This window comes from Pristiophorus japonicus, chromosome 20 (assembly GCF_044704955.1).
Source record: "Pristiophorus japonicus isolate sPriJap1 chromosome 20, sPriJap1.hap1, whole genome shotgun sequence".
NCBI classification, from domain to species: Eukaryota; Metazoa; Chordata; class Chondrichthyes; family Pristiophoridae; genus Pristiophorus; species Pristiophorus japonicus.
In genome coordinates, this window is record NC_091996.1 from 86,518,850 (window position 1) to 86,536,512 (window position 17,663).

Sequence of the window (17,663 nt, forward strand, 5' to 3'; positions counted from 1 at the left end):
GCCCGTCACACTGCCCCCCCCGACACACTGACCCCCGTCACACTGCCCCCCACCATCACACTGCCCCCCCCCCGACACACTGACCCCCGTCACACTGCCCCCCCCCGTCACACTGCCCCCCCCGTCACACTGCCTCCCCCGTCACACTGCCCCCCCCCGTCACACTGCCCCCACCGTCACACTGCCCCCCCCGTCACACTGCCTCCCCCGTCACACTGCCCCCCCCCGTCACACTGCCCCCCCCGTCACACTGCCCCCCCGTCACACTGCCCCCCCCGTCACACTGCCTCCCCCGTCACACTGCCCCCCCCGTCACACTGCCCCCCCGTCACACTGCCCCCCCCCCGGACACACTGACCCCCGTCACACTGCCCCCCCCGTCACACTGCCCCCCACCATCACACTGCCCCCCCCCGACACACTGCCCCCCGTCACACTGCCCCCCCCCGGACACACTGACCCCGTCACACTGCCCCCGCCCGTCACACTGCCCCCCCCCGGACACACACTGACCCCGTCACACTGCCCCCGCCCGACACACTGCCCCCCCGACACACTGCCCCCCCCCCCGTCACACTGCCTCCCCCGTCACACTGCCCCCACCGTCACACTGCCCCCCCCCCGTCACACTGCCTCCCCCGTCACACTGCCTCCCCCGTCACACTGCCCCCCCCCCGTCACACTGCCCCCCCGTCACACTGCCTCCCCGTCACACTGCCCCCCCCGTCACACTGCCCCCCCGTCACACTGCCCCCCCGTCACACTGCCCCCCCCCACGTCACACTGCCCCCCCCCCCGTCACACTGCCTCCCCCGTCACACTGCCTCCCCGTCACACTGCCCCCCCCCCGTCACACTGCCTCCCCCGTCACACTGCCTCCCCCGTCACACTGCCCCCCCCCGTCACACTGCCCCCCCCCCCGTCACACTGCCTCCCCGTCACACTGCCTCCCCCGTCACACTGCCTCCCCATCACACTGCCCCCCCCCCCCGTCACACTGCCTCCCCCGTCACACTGCCCCCCCCGACACACTGCCTCCCCCATCACACTGCCCCCCACCCCCGTCACACTGCCCCCCCCGTCACACTGCCCCCCCCGACACACTGCCCCCGCCCGTCACACTGCCCCCGCCCGTCACACTGCCCCCCCCCGACACACTGACCCCCCCCGTCACACTGCCCCCCCCGTCACACTGCCCCCACCGTCACACTGCCCCCCCCGTCACACTGCCCCCCCGTCACACTGCCTCCCCCCCGTCACACTGCCTCCCCCGTCACACTGCCTCCCCCGTCACACTCTGCCTCCCCGTCACACTGCCCCCCCCCCCGTCACACTGCCTCCCCCATCACACTGCCCCCCCGTCACACTGCCCCCCCCGTCACACTGCCTCCCCCATCACACTGCCCCCCCCCCGTCACACTGCCCCCCCCGTCACACTGCCCCCCCCCGACACACTGCCCCCCCCCGACACACTGCCCCCCCCCGACACACTGACCCCCGTCACACTGCCCCCCCCCGTCACACTGCCCCCCCCGTCACACTGCCTCCCCCGTCACACTGCCCCCCCCCGTCACACTGCCCCCACCGTCACACTGCCCCCCCCGTCACACTGCCCCCCCGTCACACTGCCCCCCCCCCGGACACACTGACCCCCGTCACACTGCCCCCCCCCGTCACACTGCCCCCACCGTCACACTGCCTCCCCCGTCACACTGCCTCCCCCGTCACACTGCCCCCACCGTCACACTGCCCCCACCGTCACACTGCCCCCCCCGTCACACTGCCTCCCCCCCGTCACACTGCCCCCCCCCCGTCACACTGCCTCCCCCGTCACACTGCCCCCCCCGTCACACTGCCCCCCCCCCGGACACACTGACCCCCGTCACACTGCCCCCCCCCCGTCACACTGCCCCCCACCATCACACTGCCCCCCCCGACACACTGCCCCCCCCGACACACTGCCCCCCCGTCACACTGCCCCCCCCCGGACACACTGACCCCGTCACACTGCCCCCGCCCGTCACACTGCCCCCCCCCGGACACACTGACCCCGTCACACTGCCCCCCCCGACACACTGCCCCCCCCCCCGTCACACTGCCTCACCCGTCACACTGCCCCCCCCGTCACACTGCCCCCCCCGTCACACTGCCTCCCCCGTCACACTGCCCCCCCCCCGTCACACTGCCCCCCCCCCGTCACACTGCCTCCCCCGTCACACTGCCCCCCCCGTCACACTGCCCCCCCGTCACACTGCCCCCCCGTCACACTGCCCCCCCCCACGTCACACTGCCCCCCCCCGTCACACTGCCTCCCCCGTCACACTGCCTCCCCCGTCACACTGCCTCCCCGTCACACTGCCCCCCCCCCCCGTCACACTGCCTCCCCCGTCACACTGCCTCCCCGTCACACTGCCCCCCCCCCGTCACACTGCCCCCCCCCCGTCACACTGCCTCCCCCGTCACACTGCCTCCCCCGTTACACTGCCCCCCCCCCGTCACACTGCCTCCCCCATCACACTGCCCCCCCCGTCACACTGCCCCCCCCGTCACACTGCCTCCCCCATCACACTGCCCCCCCCCCCGTCACACTGCCTCCCCCATCACACTGCCCCTCCCCGTCACACTGCCTCCCCCATCACACTGCCCCCCCCGTCACACTGCCCCCCCCGTCACACTGCCCCCCCCCGTCACACTGCCTCCCCCATCACACTGCCTCCCCCGTCACACTGCCCCCCCCCGTCACACTGCCTCCCCCATCACACTGCCCCCCCCGTCACACTGCCCCCCCCGTCACACTGCCCCCCCCGTCACACTGCCTCCCCCGTTCCCCCGTCACACTGCCCCCCCCCGTCACACTGCCCCCCCCCCCGTCACACTGCCCCCCCCGTCACACTGCCTCCCTCGTCACACTGCCTCCCTCGTCACACTGCCTCCCCCGTCACACTGCCCCCCCCCGTCACACTGCCCCCACCGTCACACTGCCCCCCCCGTCACACTGCCCCCCCGTCACACTGCCTCCCCCGTCACACTGCCCCCCCCCCGTCACACTGCCCCCCCCGTCACACTGCCCCCCCCCGTCACACTGCCCCCCCCCCGTCACACTGCCTCCCCCGTCACACTGCCCCCCCGTCACACTGCCCCCCCCCCCGGACACACTGACCCCCGTCACACTGCCCCCCCCCGTCACACTGCCCCCCACCATCACACTGCCCCCCCCGACACACTGCCCCCCCGTCACACTGCCCCCCCCCGGACACACTGACCCCGTCACACTGCCCCCGCCCGTCACACTGCCCCCCCCCGGACACACTGACCCCGTCACACTGCCCCCGCCCGTCACACTGCCCCCCCCGACACACTGCCCCCCCCCCCGTCACACTGCCTCCCCCGTCACACTGCCCCCACCGTCACACTGCCCCCCCCCCCGTCACACTGCCCCCCCCGTCACACTGCCTCCCCCGTCACACTGCCTCCCCCGTCACACTGCCTCCCCCGTCACACTGCCCCCCCCCGTCACACTGCCCCCCCGTCACACTGCCTCCCCCGTCACACTGCCCCCCCCGTCACACTGCCCCCCCGTCACACTGCCCCCCCGTCACACTGCCCCCCCGTCACACTGCCCCCCCCCGTCACACTGCCTCCCCCGTCACACTGCCCCCCCGTCACACTGCCCCCCCGTCACACTGCCCCCCCCCGTCACACTGCCCCCCCCCGTCACACTGCCCCCCCCCCCGTCACACTGCCCCCCCGTCACACTGCCCCCCCGTCACACTGCCCCCCCCCGTCACACTGCCCCCCCCCGTCACACTGCCCCCCCCCCCGTCACACTGCCCCCCCGTCACACTGCCCCCCCCCGTCACACTGCCTCCCCCGTCACACTGCCCCCCCCGTCACACTGCCTCCCCGTCACACTGCCCCCCCCCCCGTCACACTGCCTCCCCCGTCACACTGCCCCCCCCCCCGTCACACTGCCCCCCCCCCCGTCACACTGCCTCCCCCCCCGTCACACTGCCTCCCCCGTCACACTGCCTCCCCGTCACACTGCCCCCCCCCCCGTCACACTGCCTCCCCCATCACACTGCCCCCCCCGTCACACTGCCCCCCCCATCACACTGCCCCCCCCCCCGTCACACTGCCTCCCCCATCACACTGCCCCTCCCCGTCACACTGCCCCCCCATCACACTGCCCCCCCCGTCACACTGCCCCCCCCCGTCACACTGCCTCCCCCATCACACTGCCTCCCCCGTCACACTGCCCCCCCCCGTCACACTGCCTCCCCCATCACACTGCCCCCCCCCGTCACACTGCCTCCCCCATCACACTGCCTCCCCCGTCACACTGCCCCCCCCGTCACACTGCCTCCCCCGTCACACTGACCCCCCCGTCACACTGCCCCCCCCCGTCACACTGCCCCCCCCGTCACACTGCCCCCCCCCGTCACACTGCCCCCCCCCGTCACACTGCCCCCCCCCCGTCACACTGCCTCCCTCGTCACACTGCCTCCCCCGTCACACTGCTCCCCCCCGTCACACTGCCCCCCCCCCGTCACACTGCCCCCCCCGTCACACTGCCCCCCCCGTCACACTGCCTCCCCCGTCACACTGCCCCCCCCCGTCACACTGCCTCCCTCGTCACACTGCCTCCCCCGTCACACTGCCTCCCCCATCACACTGCCCCCCCCCGTCACACTGCCCCCCCGTCACACTGCCCCCCCCCGTCACACTGCCTCCCCCGTCACACTGCCCCCCCCCCGTCACACTGCCCCCCCCCCGTCACACTGCCTCCCTCGTCACACTGCTCCCCCCCGTCACACTGCCCCCCCCCCGTCACACTGCCCCCCCCGTCACACTGCCTCCCCCGTCACACTGCCTCCCTCGTCACACTGCCTCCCCCGTCACACTGCCTCCCCCATCACACTGCCCCCCCCGTCACACTGCCTCCCCCGTCACACTGCCCCCCCCCCCGTCACACTGCCTCCCTCGTCACACTGCCTCCCCCGTCACACTGCCCCCCCCGTCACACTGCCCCCCCCCGTCACACTGCCCCCGCCCGTCACACTGCCAGTCACACTGCCCCCCCACCATCACACTGCCCCCCCCCGTCACACTGCCCCCCCGTCACACTGACCCCCCGCCCCCCGCCCCCCGCCGTCACACTGCCTCCCCCCCCAGTCACACTGACCCCCGACACACTGCCCCCCTGTCACACTGCCTCCCCCCCCCGCCGTCACACTGTCCCCCCCCCCATCACACTGACCCCCCCCCCCCCACCGTCACACTGACACCCCCCGTCACACTGCCCCCACCCCCCTGTCACACTTCAAATGGAGCACGAGAAAACAGTCCAGCTTCCCCGAGGAATACTCAACACCAGAGCCACAATGTCCGCAGCATCAATCCGTATGAACTCACCCAGTGTTTACTTAACAGCGGGCTAGTGCACCTCTGCACGAACGCAGTGTTTACTTAACAACGGACACCTCCACTCCCCCCCCCCCCCCACGGGATAACGTTCCTGATCTATGACGTCTCGGATCCTAACGGGAGCGACGCCCGTCGGTCGGGAAATAAGCTGAGCCCCTCCCCCCCCCATGGGCGGGATTGGGCGGGGCTGCCCTTACCTTTCGCAAAACTCGTTGATGTTTTCCCAGTAAGCCTCGGGCACAGCAAACCACTCACAGTCTCCGGGCCCGATATTAATATTCACCGAGCAGAAGTTGTTGTTCTCCTGGTGTCCTGTGGGGGGCAGAGTGGCACCGGTTACGAACGGAACAAAAGGAGAGCGCGAGAGTCTGCATTTCTACAGCGCCTTGCTCTTCCTCGGAATGTCCCAATGCGCTGCACAGCCAAAATAATTACATTTTGCTTTTGGAAGTGTAGTCACGGTAACGCAAGAAACCGAAATGTCACCGAACGGTTCGGGGAGGGGGGAAAGATAAAGACTTGCATTTATATAGCGCCTTTCACAACCACCGTATGTCTCAAAGTGCTTTACAGCCAATGAAGTACTTTTTGAAGTGGTCGTTGTTGTGAGGTAGGAAAGGCAGCATCCAACTTGCGCACAGCAAGTTCCCACACACAGCAGCGATACTGACCAGACCAGGATGTACATTAAGGGAAAAATATTGGCCCCAGGACACCGGGGAGAACTCCCCCTGCTCTTCTTCCAAATAGTGGCTGTGGGATCTTTTACGTCCACCCAAGAGAGAGAGAGAGAGAAAGCGAGAAAGGAGAGAGAGAGAGAGAGAGCGTAAGAGAGAGAAAGAGAAACAGCAATAGAAAGTGAGAGACAGAAAGAAAGAGAGAACGAGAGAGAGAGAGAGAGAAATAGAAACAAACAGAAAGTGAGAGACAGAGAAAGTAAGAGAGAGAGAAAGAGAAAATGAGAGAGAGAAAGTGAGTGAGAAAGAGAAAGAGAGAGAGGGGGTGAGCGCAGTGGGGAGCTGGAATGGTGCGGTGGGGGATGGGGTGGGAGGTACGGCGCTATATCTCACCCGGTGTACGGCTGCCTGGAACCTTCATGTAGAGCTGCACGGTGTTCATGCCGTAGATGGTGTGGCCCACGTGGCTCAGCATGTTCCCGTTCGACGAGACCCGCATGAAGGCCGGTAACTTCAGCAGTTCCTGCAACTGGGGCTTCCAGCTGGGGAGCAGGGAGAGAGAGAGAGAGAGAGAGAGAGAGAGAGAGAGCGGCGTTAATCACCGGGCCCGCCATAACTTACACCCCGATATCCGAGCCCAGGGACGGTCTATACTGCAGCGTCACTCTGTATCCAACCCCGTGCTGTACCTGCCCTGGGAGTGTTTGATGGGACAGTGTAGAGGGAGCTTTACTCTGTATCTAACCCCGTGCTGTACCTGCCCTGGGAGTGTTTGATGGGACAGTGTAGAGGGAGCTTTACTCTGTATCTAACCCCGTGCTGTACCTGCCCTGGGAGTGTTTGATGGGACAGTGTAGAGGGAGCTTTACTCTGTATCTAACCCCGTGCTGTACCTGCCCTGGGAGTGTTTGATGGGACAGTGTAGAGGGAGCTTTACTCTGTATCTAACCCCCTGTACCTGCCCTGGGAGTGTTTGATGGGACAGTGTAGAGGGAGCTTTACTCTGTATCTAACCCGGTGCTGTACCCGTCCTGGGAGTGTTTGATGGGACAGTGTAGAGGGAGCTTTACTCTGTATCTAACCCCGTGCTGTACCTGCCCTGGGAGTGTTTGATGGGACAGTGTAGAGGGAGCTTTACTCTGTATCTAACCCCGTGCTGTACCTGCCCTGGGAGTGTTTGATGGGACAGTGTAGAGGGAGCTTTACTCTGTATCTAACCCATGCTGTACCTGCCCTGGGAGTGTTTGATGGGACAGTGTAGAGGGAGCTTTACTCTGTATCTAACCCCGTGCTGTACCTGCCCTGGGAGTGTTTGATGGGACAGTGTAGAGGGAGCTTTACTCTGTATCTAACCCCGTGCTGTACCTGCCCTGGGAGTGTTTGATGGGACAGTGTAGAGGGAGCTTTACTCTGTATCTAACCCCCTGTACCTGCCCTGGGAGTGTTTGATGGGACAGTGTAGAGGGAGCTTTACTCTCTATCTAACCCGTGCTGTACCTTCCCCTGGGAGTGTTTGATGGGACAGTGTAGAGGGAGCTGTACCTACTCTGGGAGGGATTGATGTCTCCCTTGTACCCCTGATGCTGTTTCAACCCTTCCTCGGAATTTCTCCCATGGGGCAATTCTGCATGTGTTAGCGAGGATGATATTAATGCGGCTATTCGACTGTGTAGAGCATCACTCAGACCTCGCCCAATCCACCCCCCGTGCACTCCCCACGGGAAATCTCACCCCCGTCCCCCCCACTCTGACCGCACATTAGGAACCGAGGAGTGTGCGAGCTGGCTGGCAGCTCGAGATTACTCACAGCTTGGGGTCGGAGAGATCGATATTGGTGCCGAACTTGATCACCTTCGATGGCACTTTGTGTCCGTTCTCACTGCCGAGGGAGAGAAGAGGGTGTTAAAGGGCCGCTGCTCGCACCCTGGGTTACTGCCACCTCCCACAGCGAGTCACCGTCTCCTCCACCATCCCAGGACCGCCTTCTCCATCCCCCACCCCACCCCCGGGACCCCAATTCCACCCAGAGACCCCTGCACACGCCCCCGAGATCTCCCCTGTCAATTCACCCCCATTCTCACCCACCCGAGTCACCCTCCTCCCTCCGATCAACCTCCTCCCCCGAGTCAAACCCTCTCCCTCCTTCCCGGTGTCTCCCCCTCCCACCCCCCCATGCTCCTCCCCCTCCTCCACCCCTCCATGCACCTCCCCCTCCCCCCCGCACCTCCCCCTCCATGCTCCTCCCCCTCCCCCCCATGCTCCTCCCCCTCCCCCTCCCCATGCTCCTCCCCCTCCACCCCGCCCCCCATGCTCCTCCCCCTCCCCCACCCTCCCATGCTCCTCCCCCTCCCCCACCCCTCCATGCTCCTCCCCCTCCCTCACACTCCCCCTCCCTCACTCCCCCTCTCCCCCCCCTCCCCGGGTCAGCGCCCACGAGCTGCGGCTCTGCTCCTACCTGTTCACCGCCTCGGGGACCTCGGTGGGCCTCACTGCCTCCGTCTCCTCCTCCTCCTCCTCGCTGCTCTCCTTGTCTTCCTATCGTCAAACAGAGCAGAAGCAGCGTCAACAAACGGTTCCCCCCATGGCCGAGCGGAGGCAGGGATCGGTGGGCGGAGGTCGGATCTCTGCGCGCCTTCAATTCTGTCACCTTGCGCACCCCCCCCGATTAAAACCATTGGTGGCCGTGCCTTCAGCTGCCTGGGCCCCAAGCTCTGGAATAACCTCCCTCAACCTCTGCGCCTCTTCCTCCCCGCCCTTAAAACCGCACTCTTTGACCCAGCTTTTGGTCCCCTGTCCCCAATATCTCCTAATACGGCTCGGTGTCAAATATTGTCTGATAATGGCTCCTGTGACATTTGACCTTGTTAAAGGCGCGATATAAATACAAGCTTGTTGAGAGAAAGATGTGACAATTTGGTCCCACTTCACGCACGCCGCGCTCCCCGGAGATATGGGAAGGGTCCCGCTCACCTCACGCAGTCCCCGAACTCCGTGCATCGTATCGAAATGGCTAGAATTGCCCTTGCGTTCGAATAACTCCGTTCTCCGCACCAGCGCTCCTCCCTGGTGTCGAGACTCATCGTCTCCTCTCTGACTCAGTCTCTCCCACAAACCCCTCGCCTCCCTCGGTCTCTCCCACAAACCCCTCACCTCCCTCACACCTCCCTCCAACCCCTCACCTCCCTCGGTCTCTCCCACAAACCCCTCACCTCCCTCGGTCTCTCCCACAAACCCCTCACCTCCCTCGGTCTCTCCCACAAACCCCTCACCTCCCTCGGTCTCTCCCACAAACCCCTCACCTCCCTCGGTCTCCCACAAACCCCTCACCTCCCTCACAGTCTCTCCCACAAACCCCTCGCCTCCCTCGGTCTCTCCCACAAACCCCTCACCTCCCTCACAGTCTCTCCCACAAACCCCTCACCTCCCTCGGTCTCCCACAAACCCCTCACCTCCCTCACAGTCTCTCCCACAAACCCCTCGCCTCCCTCGGTCTCTCCCACAAACCCCTCACCTCCCTCGGTCTCTCCCACAAACCCCTCACCTCCCTCAGTCTCTCCCACAAACCCCTCGCCTCCCTCGGTCTCTCCCACAAACCCCTCACCTCCCTCAATCTCTCCCACAAACCCCTCACCTCCCTCGGTCTCTCCCACAAACCCCTCACCTCCCTCGGTCTCTCCCACAAACCCCTCACCTCCCTCAGTCTCTCCCACAAACCCCTCGCCTCCCCCGGTCTCTCCCACAAACCCCTCACCTCCCTCACAGTCTCTCCCACAAACCCCTCGCCTCCCTCGGTCTCTCCCACAAACCCCTCACCTCCCTCGGTCTCTCCCACAAACCCCTCACCTCCCTCACAGTCTCTCCCACAAACCCCTCGCCTCCCTCGGTCTCTCCCACAAACCCCTCGCCTCCCTCGGTCTCTCCCACAAACCCCTCGCCTCCCTCGGTCTCTCCCACAAACCCCTCACCTCCCTCAATCTCTCCCACAAACCCCTCACCTCCCTCGGTCTCTCCCACAAACCCCTCACCTCCCTCGGTCTCTCCCACAAACCCCTCACCTCCCTCGGTCTCTCCCACAAACCCCTCGCCTCCCTCGGTCTCTCCCACAAACCCCTCACCTCCCTCGGTCTCTCCCACAAACCCCTCACCTCCCTCACAGTCTCTCCCACAAACCCCTCGCCTCCCTCGGTCTCTCCCACAAACCCCTCACCTCCCTCACAGTCTCTCCCACAAACCCCTCGCCTCCCTCACAGTCTCTCCCACAAACCCCTCACCTCCCTCGGTCTCTCCCACAAACCCCTCACCTCCCTCGGTCTCTCCCACAAACCCCTCACCTCCCTCGGTCTCTCCCACAAACCCCTCACCTCCCTCGGTCTCTCCCACAAACCCCTCACCTCCCTCGGTCTCTCACACAAACCCCTCACCTCCCTCAGTCTCTCCCACAAACCCCTCACCTCCCTCGGTCTCTCCCACAAACCCCTCACCTCCCTCGGTCTCTCCCACAAACCCCTCACCTCCCTCACAGTCTCTCCCACAAACCCCTCACCTCCCTCACACCTCCCTCCAACCCCTCACCTCCCTCAGTCTCTCCATCAAACACCTCACCTCCCTCAGTCTCTCCCACAAACCCCTCACCTCCCTCGATCTCTCCCACAAACCCCTCACCTCCCTCACAGTCTCGCCCACAAACCCCTCACCTCCCTCGGTCTCTCCCACAAACCCCTCACCTCCCTCGGTCTCTCCCACAAACCCCTCGCCTCCCTCGGTCTCTCCCACAAACCCCTCACCTCCCTCAGTCTCTCCCACAAACCCCTCACCTCCCTCGGTCTCTCCCACAAACCCCTCGCCTCCTCGGTCTCTCCCACAAACCCCTCACCTCCCTCGGTCTCTCCCACAAACCCCTCGCCTCCCCCGGTCTCTCCCACAAACCCCTCGTCTCCCCCGGTCTCTCCCACAAACCCCTCACCTCCGCTCCCTCCTCCCTCTGGCCTACAAGCTTTTAAAATCCAAGCTTACACAGTATTTACAGCACACAAACAGGTCGTTTGGCCCACTGCTCCGTGCCGATGTTTATGCTCCACTCGAGCCTCCTCCCACCCGTCTTCATCTCACCCCATCAGCATAACCCTAGAATCACAAATATTTACAGCACGAAAGGAAGCCATTCGGCCCATCGTGTCCGTGCCGGCCGACAAAGAGCCACCCAGCCTAATCCCACTTTCCAGCTCTCGGTCCGTAGCCCTGCTGGTTACGGCACTTCAGGTGCACATCCAAGTATTTTTTAAATGTGGTGAGGGTTTCTGCCTCTACCACCCTTTCAGGCAGTGAGTTCCAGACCCCCACCACCCTCTGGGTGAAGACATTTCCCCTCAAATCCCCTCTAAACCTCCCCCCAATTACTTTAAATCTATGCCCTCTGGTTGTTGACCCCTCTGCTAAAGGAAATAGGCCCTTTCTAACTAGGGCTCAAATAATTTAATACACCTATTCCTTTCCCCCCCATGTGTTTATCCAGCCTCCCCTTAAATGCATCGATACTATTCGTCTCAACCCCTCCCTGTGGCAGCGAGTTCTACATTCTCACCCCTCTCTGGGTAAAGGAGTTTCTCCTGAATTCCCCGTTGGATTTATGAGTGACCGTCTTATATTGATGGCCCCTAATTCTGGTCTCCCCTACAACTGGAAACATCATCTCTATGACTACCCTATCGAACCCCTTCATAAATTTAAAGGCCTCTATCACCCCTCAGCCTGTTCATCCTTTCATGAAAGTTATAGAACATAAGAAATAGGAGCAGGAGTCGGCCATTCGGCCCCTCGAGCCTGCTCCACCATTTAATAAGATCATGGCTGATCTGATCATGGACTCAGCTCCACTTCCCTGCCCGCTCCCCATAACCCTTCACTCCCTTATCGCTCAAAAATCTGTCTATCTCCACCTTAAATATATTCAATGACCCAGCCTCCACAGCTCTCTGGGGCAGAGAATTCCACAGATTTACAACCCTCAGAGAAGAAATTCCTCCTAATCTCAGTTTTAAATGGGCGACCCCTTATTCTGAAACTATTCCCACGCGGGGAAACATTCTCTCTGCATCCACCCTGTCCAGCCCCCTCAGAATCTTACACGTTTCAGTAAGATCACCTCTCATTCTTCAAAATAAGTACAGGCCCAACCTGCTCAACCTTGCTTCATAAGACAACCCCTTCATCCCAGGAATCAACCGAGTGAACCTTCTCTGAACAGCCTCCAATGCAAGTATATCCCTCCTTAAATAAGAAGACCAAAACTGTACGCAGTACTCCAGGTGTAGCCTCACCAATATCCTGTACAGTTGTAGCAGGACTTCTCTGCTTTTATACTCCATCCCCCTTGCAATAAAAGCCAACATTCCATTGGCCTTCCTGATCACTTGCTGTACCTGCACACTAACTTTTTGTGTTTCATGCACCAGGAGCCCCCCGGTCCCCCGGTACTGCAGCATTTTGCAATCTCTCTCCATCTAAATTATAATTTGCTTTTTTATTTTTCCGACCCAAGTGGATAACCTCACACTTTGCCACGTTATATTCCATCTGCCAAATGCGCGCCCACCCCCCCATCAAATCCTTATGACCTCGCGCATAGTTCTGCCGCCGACGAAACGCAGCCTCCCGATTGGGTCTCAGCCTTCTCTCCTGACCTTTGGCCTGCGCATTGACCCCTGACCCGGGCGCCTCACGGGGAGGGAGGGCGGTGGGGGAAGAGTTTCACGAACCTGCAGGGACTCCTGGAAGGACGATGCCTGGTACTGGGCGTACTTGGCGATGGTGGTGTGAGAGCGACTGCTCTCGCAGGGCCAGGTCTGAGCACCACCCGAGGGGTCCCAGTTCTCGTCCGATGGCTGCTGTAGCTGGGAGCGGACCTCCACTGTGTGCTCCCCGTTGGCCTCCACCAGGGTCTTGGTTGAGAAGAGACCCAGATCTGCCGCGGGGAGGGGGGGGGGGAAGGGGAGGGAGAGAACAAAAGAAGGGCGTTTGAAACGGCTCTGTACACGCGCCAACCCCTATCAAGAGTCAAGAACCCTCAAGCCCCTCGTCTCCCCCCCCACAAACGTCCTTGCTTTGCCAGCGTGCTCAGATAGCGTCCAACCATTGGTGGGGTGGGAGGGTGCTGCATGCATCCATTCTTCCACCCCATCCCACCTAAGGCCACCCCAGCTCCCACTCCCTGGAATCTCCTGCCCCGAGTCCCTCCTGATCAGCCCCACTTTGGGTGGGGATTGCCCGCAAGGCGTCTATGGAACGAAAAGCCCACAGGGTCAGGAACTGGATTAAATCTTTTTTTGGAAAGACACGGATTAATCAAAGGCAGTCAGTGTGGACTTGTTGAGGGAAGGTTGTGTCTGATTAACTTGACTGAATTTTTCGAGGAGGTAACCAGGAGGGTCGATGAGGACAGTGTGTACGATGTAGTGTATCTGGATTTATTTAGCAAAGCTTTTGATAAGGTCCCACATGGCAGACTGGTCACGAAAGTAAAAGCCCATGGGATCCAGGGCAAAGTTGCAAGTTGGATCCAAAGTTGGCTCGGAGGCAGGAAGCAAAGGGTAATGGTTGGTGGGTGTTTTTGTGACTGGAAGGTTGTATCCAGTGAGGTTCTGCAGAGCTCAGTGCCGGGTCCCTTGCTTTTGTGGTATATAATCAATGATCTAGACTTGAATGTTGGGGGTATGATTAAGAAGTTTGCAGATGACTAAAATAGGCCGTGTGGTTGATAATGAAGAAGAAAGTTGCAGACTGCAGGAGGATAGCGATCAACTGGTCAGAACAATCTGGAGAAGTGTGATTTGGGGAGGGGCTAACAAGGCAAGGGAATACACATTAAATGGTAGGATACTGAGAAATGTAGAGGAACAAAGGGACCTGGGAGTGCATGTCCACAGATCCCTGAAGGTAGCAGGCCAGGTGGATAAGGTGGTTAAGAAGGCATACGGAATGCTTGCCTTTATTAACCGAGGCATAGAATACAAGAGCAGGGACGTTATGCTTGAACTGTATACAACACTGGTTAGGCCACAGCTGGAGTATTGCGTGCAGTTCTGGTCACCACATTACAGGAAAGATGTGATTGCACCAGAGAGGGTACAGAGGAGATTTACCAGGATGTTGCCAGGACTGGAGAATTTTAGCTGAAGAAAGATTGGGTAGGCTGGGGTTGTTTTCTTTGGAACAGAGGAGGCTGAGGGGAGACCTTATTGAGGTGTATAAAATTATGAGTGGCCTGGATAGAGTGGATAGGTCGGACCTGTTTCCTTTAGCAGAGGGGTCAACAACCAGGGGGCATAGATTTAAAGTAATTGGGGGGAGGTTTAGAGGGGATTTGAGGGGAAATGTCTTCACCCAGAGGGTGGTGGGGGTCTGGAACTCACGGCCTGAAAGGGTGGTAGAGGCAGAAACCCTCACCACATTTAAAAAGTACTTGGATGTGCACCTGAAGTGCCGTAACCTGCAGGGCTACGGACCCAGAGCTGGAAAGTGGGATTAGGCTGGGTGGCTGTTTGTCGGCCGGCACGGACACGATGGGCCGAATGGCCTCCTTCCACGATGTAAAATTCTGTGGTTCTACGAAGGCAGATTTTACGGAGCTTACAAGCTCCGCAAGTGGTGAGGACCCTCAAGCCCCTCGCCCTCAAGCCCAGCGGCTTCCAGCGCGGGGGGGGGGGGGGGGGGGGTGAAAGGAATAATATGCGTTCGGACGGCACAAGATGGTACTCCACCAATGAAGTACTTCTGAAGCGTCGACACTGTTGTAATGTGGGAACCACAGCAACCAATTTGCGCACAGCAAGCTCCCACAAACAGCAATGTGATAATGACCCAAATCATCCAATTTAATTTTTTTTTAAATTGGGGTTGATTGAGGGATGAATATTGACCCCAGGACACCGGGGAGAACGCCATCCAATAGATGCCTTGGGATCTTTTACGTCCACCGGAGAGGGCAGACGGGAGGGTGGGGGCAGGGAGGCCAAAGGGTTTAACGTCTCATCCGAAAGACGGCACCTCCGACAGTGCAGCGCTCCCTCAGCACTGTCCCTCCGACAGTGCGGCGCTCCCTCAGCACTGTCCCTCCGACAGTGCGGCGCTCCCTCAGCACTGTCCCTCCGACAGTGCAGCGCTCCCTCAGCACTGTCCCTCCGACAGTGCAGCGCTCCCTCAGCTCTGGATATTTTGTGCTCAAGTCCCTGGAGTGGGGATAAATCCACGACCTTCTGACTCAGAGGTGAGAGTGCTACCCACTGAGGGCAAGGGGGGGGGGGGGGCTTTCCTTCATGAATTACTTTAAACACACTTTAAACAGGCACTCACTCAGTCGGAGGGATCCAGCAAGACCCCGTATCACAGTGATTGGGGTCTTTGGGTCCGTACAGAACTGCTGCAGCACGGGAGAGAAGGCATCGCGCTTGCTTTCTAACTGCAAGAGATTAAAGAGAGAGAGAGAGAACAATATTAAAACATAATTAATACTCGGCAAAACGTCGACCATTAACGCGGCAAATCGCAAGACACGGGGACGCAAATCCGGCCCGGGTAGATGCGAGGACGCTCTCGAACAGACTCACACTTTGCCCTTACACCTCTGGCACTGGAGCTCAAGTCCAACTTGCATTTATATAGCGCCTTTATCATAAAAACATCCCGAGGCGCTGCACAGGAGCGATTATCAGACAAAATTTGACACCGAGTCATGTAAGGAGATATTAGGGCAGGTGACCAAAAGCTGGGTCAAAGAGGTAGGTTTTAAGGAGCGTCTTAAAGGAGGCGAGAAAGAGGGCGGCGGAGAGGTTTAGGGAGTGAGTTCCAGAGGTTAGGGCCCAGGCAGCTGAAGGCACAGCCGCCGATGGCGGGGTGATTAAAATCGGGGACATGCAAGAGGCCAGAATTGGAGGAGCGCGGAGATCTCGGAAGGGTGTAGGGCCGGAGGAGGTTAGAGAGATAGCGCAGATTTAGCGGACGGGTTGAAGCAGTGCTGCTTGTACCGTAGGAAGAGCTGGGCAGCCTCCACCTGCAGTAGGCGGGCAGAATTGCTCCCAGCGATGCACTTCTTGGTCGAACAGCCCAGCGGTTCAGCAGAACAGCCTAGTGGGTGGACGCACTGAAGGGGCCCCGTGGAACCTATGTCTTCTGACTCATTGGGGGTTGGAGAGAGTGGGTGGTGGGCGGGCGGCCGGGCATCTCGCAGAAGAGACAACATTGACCTCTTGATCCTGGGGTGGCGGGTTCAAATCAAAGCCAGACGGAGAGGGCGGAGACTTGCAGTTGTTGCCGAGTAGCGCGTGGGGGACTGACCGGTTAGCTCTGACTGCGGGGCGAGAACCATCAGCAGACGGCGCCAGTCCAGGGGCGCACGTGAGGTTTAGGGTAGAAAGGGACTAGCCCCACCCACCCCCCGCCCCCTCCGTCATTGAGCAGGAAAGGCTTTTTATCGAGCTCAACGGCCAACTCCCCAAAAGGGTGCACGGGTCCCACAAACACTGGGCCCTTCGGCGCGGCACCCACATCGACGGGCTATTCGACTATGCGGGGCATCGCAGAGGAGCACAGCCCTGATCAGCAGGAGGGCGGGAGATTGGCCAATTTCCCCGCCCCCCACCCCCCCGCCCCACACACCCACGATTCGCGTTGGCCGACTGCTGTGACCTTTAACCGACCTTCAACCTCCCCCCCCCATCCAAATTAACCACACAAGCGATCGGGGGAGTGGCGGGACCCTCGGAGCACGCTCTCGAGTACAGCGTGAGGCCAAAAATATAAAGGGGCCGGACCGGGGTGGGGGGGGGTGAGGGGTTCGGGCGGAGATAACGGGACCTACGTAGATGCTGGGTGTCGGAGGGTTGAGTTTCTCCCGCAGCGGCTGTGGCTCCGTCAGGCAGCCAGGCTTCACGGAGTTGGCGGGCAGCACGCAGGACGCCGTGTACTTTCCCTTTAGCTTCGTGGACCTGTAACACAGGAGAGAAAATAACGTGAGGCTTGTGGGCCAGGGGGTGCGGTGCGGCACTCCGCGGTGCAGCACTCCGCGCAGGAGCTGGGAGCCCACGTGGGGGGCGGGATGCTGGGATTCAATACCCACGGGGGCCTTCAGTGCCGTGGATCGCTCGTTATTTAACGTCCGTCTATGCGTAGTAATCCCTTCCAACCATTGCCCCACATTACAGTCTCCCTACTGATGTTAATCCAGCTCCCTCACACTGTCACTCAGTAACCCCTCTCCCCCAGCACCCTGTGTTACTGACTGTATCCCTACTGATGTTAATCCAGCTCCCTCACACTGTCACTCAGTAACCCCTCTCCCCCAGCACCCTGTGTTACTGACTGTATCCCTACTGATGTTAATCCAGCTCCCTCACACTGTCACTCAGTAACCCCTCTCCCCCAGCGCCCTGTGTTACTGACTGTATCTCTACTGATGTTAATCCAGCTCCCTCACACTGTCACGCAGTAACCCCTTCCACCTAGCCTTGGTTCCGTAACCTTGAAGACCCTCGCCTAACAAAAATTGCCATTTCCCTTTGACCCCCGGCC

At 61.3% G+C, this 17,663-nt stretch overlaps 1 protein-coding gene across 2 annotated transcripts in view; it reads right to left on the reverse strand.

The window, feature by feature from the left end:
• The window catches only part of kdm6ba (lysine (K)-specific demethylase 6B, a), a 53,846-nt gene that overhangs the window by 15,806 nt on the left and 20,377 nt on the right, over window positions 1-17,663 (reverse strand). For both annotated transcript variants that reach the window (XM_070863100.1, XM_070863099.1), the window contains 7 exons: window positions 16,954-17,080; window positions 15,450-15,555; window positions 12,857-13,062; window positions 8,557-8,636; window positions 7,909-7,980; window positions 6,495-6,643; window positions 5,622-5,736 (listed from right to left, as the gene is read on the reverse strand). In XM_070863100.1, coding sequence (XP_070719201.1) covers window positions 5,622-5,736; window positions 6,495-6,643; window positions 7,909-7,980; window positions 8,557-8,636; window positions 12,857-13,062; window positions 15,450-15,555; window positions 16,954-17,080 — 855 coding nt within the window. The remainder of the gene's footprint in view (window positions 1-5,621; window positions 5,737-6,494; window positions 6,644-7,908; window positions 7,981-8,556; window positions 8,637-12,856; window positions 13,063-15,449; window positions 15,556-16,953; window positions 17,081-17,663) is intronic.